The sequence below is a fragment of the Plectropomus leopardus genome, chromosome 23 (assembly GCF_008729295.1).
Source record: "Plectropomus leopardus isolate mb chromosome 23, YSFRI_Pleo_2.0, whole genome shotgun sequence".
NCBI lineage: Eukaryota > Metazoa > Chordata > Actinopteri > Perciformes > Serranidae > Plectropomus > Plectropomus leopardus.
In genome coordinates this window covers 2,581,834-2,588,975 of record NC_056485.1, presented here as the reverse complement: position 1 = coordinate 2,588,975, position 7,142 = coordinate 2,581,834, and the positions used below count along the sequence as shown (strand labels likewise).

Below are 7,142 nucleotides of genomic sequence, written 5' to 3'. Positions count from 1 at the left end.
TAATGAAGCTCAATGACACTTAACATAACTCTTACAATGCTGTTGTCAAGCTACTAGGGAGTCAAAGCAGCCATCCTATAATTAATATCAATAATAGTAATAAGCAGTGAGAAGAAGAATAAAAATTTACAAGTGAACGTGAGACGTCAACACTGTGGCTTGAACAGGTGCGACAAAAGGAGTTAGGGCTGCTGTCAGTGAGGGAACTTTCCGTTTGATATAAAAAGCGAGGCTAAGTTGTTCCATACAGCAGAGAGAGCCTGTAGTTGTCTTAAGGTGTATGTACATCCAGAAAACTGTTCAAAAAATGCATCTGATCACAAGGGTGAACTAGACCAAATTATCACAGCTGGCTCAGTGTTCCAATCCTTTTTATTTCAACCTGCTCAGGGGTTTAAAAAATAAAAGTTCAGTGCATTGCAGAAACTTACATACACAAGTGCCTGTAGGGTGAATGGAAACTAACTCAATAACAGGCCCATCAGTAACAGCAAACCCATTATGCACCTCCAAAATGAATTCCTATCTATCCACAGAACAGCTGCAGAGCGAGAGAGCAGGGTAAGACTAGCCACAATTACACCCAAAACATTGGTTTATTCCTTTTTTTTGACATTTTTCTAACCTTCTCCAGCTTAAATCATCCATTTACCTTCAGGGAAATGTGGTTTAAAGTACAGACATTTGCTTTTTTTTTTTTTTTTTTGTGACGTAGACAGCCATCATCCACCCCCTGCTCGCTGTAAACCAGGTCATAGATTCAGTCTAGTTCACTCGACCCTGCCTCCATTCCCCTGTGGCACGCCCACAGACAGTCAGGGTCCGCCGCGGCGCTACATCACTTCCTCGCTAGCGACACGCTTCCTGTCTGCACAGGCACAGTTCTTTTTAATGCTTGCAAGTTAAGCTGCGCAGTAGTTTTACATTGAATATCGAGTAGCTCAGAGATTTTCTACCTAGCAGGGTTCAGTGTAGTACGGGGGTGATGCTGGATGGAGGAGGGAGGAGGAGTTAGACTGGGGGGGAGGGCGAGGTTATCTGAGAGAGGGGAGGAGAAGGTAAAGGGGGGTCTAGGATGGTGATGGAGATGAGGATGATGGTGACATGGAGGTTTCTAATTGAGGGGTGGATCATTCAGTTTTGCTGCGCTTCACAGCTCCGGGAAGTTTCTCTTGCAACCTGCAGGAGGAAAACAAAACGGGTGTCAACAAATCTGGGAGCTCATCATCTATGATACACTCGTTACTGATGATTAGATACACTCACTTGGCCATTGTAGTGTTGATCTGAGTGCGTGCCATGTCGATGTACTGATCAATCTGGGTCTGCAAGGAGAAAAGATGGGAGAGAGAAGTTAAACATCAGCCTGAGAAAGTTGTTATCTTAAAATAAGGAAACATGCTGAACTCCTGGTAAAACCCGAAATCTTTACCGTTTCCTCACATGTACATATTTTTTGTACTTATATTTTATGCTGTTATCGTTTACACATCCCTTGTCAATATTTGCATGTCCCTGCACAAAACTGGGTTACAGTTAAATGTTTTGTCTTTCTTTTTTTACTGCTTAAAAGGCTAAAATCTTATTTTATTATAAAAGCGATGCACAGCGTATTGATTGACTCAGTTTTGCCTGTCCTGCTCGCGCTCTGATTCTTTGCCTCTTTGCAGGGGAGACCACTACAGAAGGTGTGTGAACTCCATGTTGGGTACAGTCAATGGGAGTTCGCCCAGCACACACACAGTGACAGGGCTAACTGTTAGCATGACAGGTCTAATGTTACCCAATAGTTATTAATGGGTTAAACAGCAGAGTTGAGCCATTTCAGTGTTGATTTCAGTGTTGGTTTGAGTTTGTTGGGATTGTATAACAGCTCGCTGTTGGATGCTGTGTTAGCTCATGACGCATTTGCGCAAAAACAGCACACTAGCTCCAACAAGTGTAGGATTTGCAAAAAGAGAAAGACAAATATTTGTATCCCAAAATTGAAGTCACAACAAACTCGCACCAACACGACAGCTAAGACTGTTAACTACCAGTAGGTTACATTAGCCGTGTGATACCAGGAGTGGCGGCTGACACTCTATATGTTGAATGATTACCAACATGTACTTTAGTACTCATGTCCACTCCTAGTTTATTATCACCAAGACAAATTTCTTGTATGTGCAAACCTACATGGCAAAAATACAGTTTCTGATTTTCTAAAAGGAGTCTGGGCTACTTGTTACAGCCACGATCTGGAGCCAGATAAGCCACAGGAAATGATTGGCTGGACATCTGAGCAGCTCTTTAGCATCTGAACCTTTATGAGCTGGTGAGTCAGGAGTTGCAGTCACTGATAAGATGACATATTTTTGGTGTGAATTTCTTCCGAGATGACGGTACATTAGTGTCGGCAATAACTCTGCCATAACTCACAGACTCACAAAGCAGCTGTGAGAAACCAGCAAGTGAGCGTCTCTGTAAATGATGCAGACTTTATCAACTGAAACTTCAGTTGATAAAGTCTGCATTGAACGGTTGATGAGTTTAAGCCCTTAAAAACATAAAGTTCATGGTTCTCCTGACATGCATGGCCTCGACTCTGACGGCCTTCTTATGTGAGCCAGCGGTGGAATGACTTCATATTCTCAGCAGCTGGACTCTGGACAGAAACAAGAGGGCCGCAGAAAGCCTTCAGTGTGTGATGATCACTGCAGTCATCCAGTGAGCTCACTGCTGACGGAGCGTCATCACTGCTCTCAGCCGCTCTGAGTCTCACTTTGTCATCTGATATATTCATCATGAGCGGGAACAGAGGGATGCGCTCTCACCTTGTTCTTCTCGTAGATGGGAGGCACGGCGAAGAGGAGGATGTCAGCTGGAGGACACACAGAGAGCACGCATGTTAGGAACACAACAACATACTGAAAAAAACCTGCTTATGCAAATGTTTCTATTCATTTTACTCATGCCTGTGTGTTGGGACAAAAAAAATAAAATTGTTTATTGTTAAATCTGTCAATAGATGATTTTTCAAATTTATAAAAAACAGTAAATTGGTAATTAATCAGTAAATAAAATAATCCCATTTTACCCGTACATTTCTGTGAATCTACATTTCTTTCTGCATCTAAACATTTATTCATTGAATTATTGATATTCTTAGCACTTTTTTGAGGTCTCCCTGAGGTTTTGCTGAATGTAATACGCAAACTTTTTTCCTGATTCATTTTTTTGGCTCTGATAATTGGTCGGGTTGATAATCTGTGGACTCCTAATTGTGACTATTTGTATGTAGCTCCCTCTGCTGATTTCGACAAAGAATTATTCTTAAATTTAAAAATAATCGCGTGCTCTGCTAGTGCTGCGTCCTTGTGGGAGCGCTCTGATTAATACGTGTGTTGACTGATTTTGAACCTTCTATGCTTTATGAATTATTATGATTAGACGTTTCACATTGGGCTAAACCACTTTGCACAAGTCAAAAAAAGTTAGATTTTGATTAAAACCTCTGGGGGCATGTGAATGCATATCTTACTGGATCATTTTATTTAGCCTCCATGGAAACGGTCAGATTTGAAATCAGTTTGAAGAAATATTAGTAAAGAAAAATAGTCCTCAGATTCAGATTATGGTGGCTCACATTTTCTGGGACTGTATGGCCTCGTGTAAGTCTGAACAACGTATTGTTACAGTTTCCCACATTGGCCCTGATGTAATATTTCACAACTTTCAACAAATAAACTGAAGCCGTTCTTTGGCCTATATTTTGCCCTTCCTTTTGTTAAAAGTTGCCTCGTCGGTCAAGACTAAAAATGGCAACAGATTAGAGAAACAAGCTGAGAAAGTAATCGACTGGGCCACGCGAGCATTTATGTTCAATTCATCTGGAAAAAAGTTTGGGAATGGATATTTATATAAAAATGTTGCCATTAATTTAATTTGAAGCATCAATCTCATTAGGAGGGTTTCTATTTCAGATTTGCCCAAAACTTAAGCTATATTTTCAAAATGTGGATAAAACACAATTGCGAAATGACTGTGTTTCCACTGAGTGATGTTCTGTTCTGTGACTTCTCCCCGGTGATAACATCTCAGTAACCATGGCGATGGATACTAAAAACAGCAGCTTTATATCTTTTGCAGCCACCGCACTAGCTGTCATTATTTCCAATCCAAGGTGACGCAGGCGTGTTATGGAGCCATAATGGAAAGGTGAGCCCTTTATATGTGGGAATGGCCACATATGAGGGATTTCTGGGAGGTGATAGTCCACGATTTCACAGAGGAATTGCAGATTCAAAACTTCTGGATGATCTGCTCAACTTTTGAAGAGGTATGTGATGCAATAACAGCTCTTGTAACGCCTCCATATTGAACACCATGTGATCCATAAAAGCGAGGTAATGTTTTCATCACAGTTTTGCAAAATATGGCTTTTTCAAATCGCCTAAAATACCACCTCAAGCAAGTGTAAATACATTTTTGTGATAAATGGGAGTTCTTTCAAAACTGACGTGTTTCCATTCGGCGTTCTTATATTCGCAATTTCATTTTGCGCAATTTGAGGGTTAATGGAAACCCGTCTAGCGAAGCAAAGACAAAGACATTAGAGGTGTCGGCTGACCTGACAGGAAGTCTCGGTCCATTAGAGGATGACTTCATCATGGCTGAACGAATTAAGGCTTACATGGTGAGACAGTATCTGTCTGTGTGACGCTTCTCTGAGTTTACAGTAAAGAGCAGCACAGGAAACTATGGAGAGCTGAATGTCTGCAAATGTACTGCGATAAAGTCATAGAACATTCTCTCAATGGGGAACTGTGAAGTGGTTTACATTTAACCCTTTGAAAACTGAGCACATTGCCTTGATTTCTGTCACAAACATCAAGGCAGGAAGACCATGAGCTTCTTTACAAAAAATGCCCAACAAAATTACCAACAAATTAGTAACAGGTTAAAAGAAAATATCCTGAAAATTAGCACCAAAAAATTAAACAAGGAAATTACCTCAAAAAAGTGCTAAAAAATATTAACAAATATAAATATAATAAATAATAAACAAATTTTGTAACACATTTTAATTAAATCATTCTAGTAAAAATAAATACAGTTTTTGGAGATTTTTCTTATATTTCTTTCTGTCTCTCCTTTTTTAAAAATAATTTTCAGGTTGTTTTCGTGTCACTTTTTACCAATTTCATGCAATTTGCTCAATGACTTTTCTCTTTTTTTGGAAAGAGAATTAAAACTTTTTGCTCTGCTTACAAAGGTTTAAACACTTGTGAAATCTGTCTGAATTAAGCACGAGAAAACTGATGTCCATCCAAGTTTCAAAGGGTAAAACTCAGAAATGTACATCCCAGTGTGTGAAAACAGGAGCATCCACTGTGTCTGAAAGACAATGAATGTGAGAGTTGTGTGCTGGTTCCCACAGTGCTTACCCAGGATCAGGATGGTAATTCCATTGAAGACGGCTCCTACGTAGGTGAAGAGCCACATGACCACAGCCAGCTGGAGAGAGAACAACAGAGAGCACAGGCACACTCAGAGAGGGGAGCAACACCATCCAACACGTCATGCAAAGTTTAACTCGTATCTGATGACATCACGCTGGGAATCCTCAAATCACGTCTCAATATTGGTCAACACAAAACTGACGAAGGCAGGAGAAACATCTGAAATCAAATAGATCAATGGTCCATGTTGTATATTTCAAGATTTCAATTATTTATTTATGACTGATTTTATTATTATTTACAAATATTTTGTTTTCATTCAAATAAGTTGTTTTTTTTTAAAAAAAATATTTTGTGTGTGTATGTCCGTTTTATTATTCTGTGTCCCCCCGACAAATTTGTTTTTGCAGGTCGGTGAACACAGCACAGGCTTGAGTTCTTTTTTTCCTCAGTAGCAGATTCATGAAGTTGGAGTTGTGGGATGGATAACTGCTCTGTTGATATCATCCGATTTGATCAAATCAGATGGATGAAAGGAGCAGCTGCTGCAGAGGTGACCAAAAGCAAACTTTTAGACCCAGTGCAATCAGTGGCTAAGTTTCACTGCGCCTGGTGTTCCACTGCTCCGTCTGTGCCCACAGTATGCTCTGCGCTCCGAGAGTGTGGCACGCATGCACAACAGAATGGCACATATTCCAACAACATTCCTAAAGAATGGTACAGCTCTAAATAAATAAATAAATAAATAAATAAATAAATAAATAAATAAATGAATAAATGAATGAATAAATAAAATCACTGCATGGCAGCAGATGTTTTAACCCTTTGAAACCTGGATCTACATCTGTTTCTTTGAGGTACCTTAAGCACCTTTCACAAGCGTTAACCTTTTGAAAGCTTAGCAAACTGGCTTGATTTCTTAAAAAAAAAAAAAAAAAAAAAGGGGGGGAGCAATGCCCAACTTGGCAAGAAATGTCCCACAAAGTGTGAGAAATTAGTTAAAAGGGGCAAGTAAATGACCTGAACATTTGTTTATACAAAGGGGGCAGAATTTTGAACATTATGAAAAGCACAATTAAAAAAAAATATAATCTAATTATATAATTGAAATTATGTTGCAAAAATGTAAACATATACACATATATATATATATACTGTATATGTAAACATTTAGTATCAATGGCATTAATGTAAAAATGTACTAATTTCTTGCTAGTTTTTGAGCCAGGTCTTGTTAAGTTGCTCGTTGCCTTTTCTCTATGTTTCTGAAAGAAATAAAACCAATTTTCTCAGGTTTCAAAGGATTAATTGTGGTGGGCTGCTGCAAATACATAAATGTAAAGCCTGATCTGATGACAGAATGTATTTGTGAGGTTAATGACTGTGACGGTAGTGTCGGGGGGGGGTTTCCTGGCTGATCAGAGGAGCAGTGAAGGAGGAGGGGAGGTTTCTGTGCTGCTGATCTCACTCTCCTGTCACACTCACACACTGTTAGATATTAGATATGGAGTATCATTGCTGCTTGGTTGATGGTGAGATTGACAGTGGCTCTGCTCTGATGAATGGTTCCTATTATCTGATCCGAGCAAGTAGAACAGAGACTTATTTGAGACTTACTATCTACCATAAAAGAAAAAAGCCGTGGCATTCAGTCCTGGGATGAAATCTTGTCGATGGTTTACGTAGCCGGCGCGGTCA

General features: G+C 39.6%; 1 protein-coding gene across 1 annotated transcript in view; it reads right to left on the bottom strand.

The window, feature by feature from the left end:
• Positions 1-354: 354 nt before the first annotated feature.
• The window catches only part of rtn3 (reticulon 3), a 40,974-nt gene continuing 34,186 nt past the window's right edge, over positions 355-7,142 (bottom strand). Inside the window, exons 6-9 of the mRNA XM_042512264.1 lie at positions 5,430-5,499; positions 2,817-2,863; positions 1,267-1,325; positions 355-1,179 (exon numbers count right to left, since the gene is read on the bottom strand). Of these exons, the coding sequence (XP_042368198.1) occupies positions 1,131-1,179; positions 1,267-1,325; positions 2,817-2,863; positions 5,430-5,499 (225 nt within the window). The 3' untranslated portion in view covers positions 355-1,130. The remainder of the gene's footprint in view (positions 1,180-1,266; positions 1,326-2,816; positions 2,864-5,429; positions 5,500-7,142) is intronic.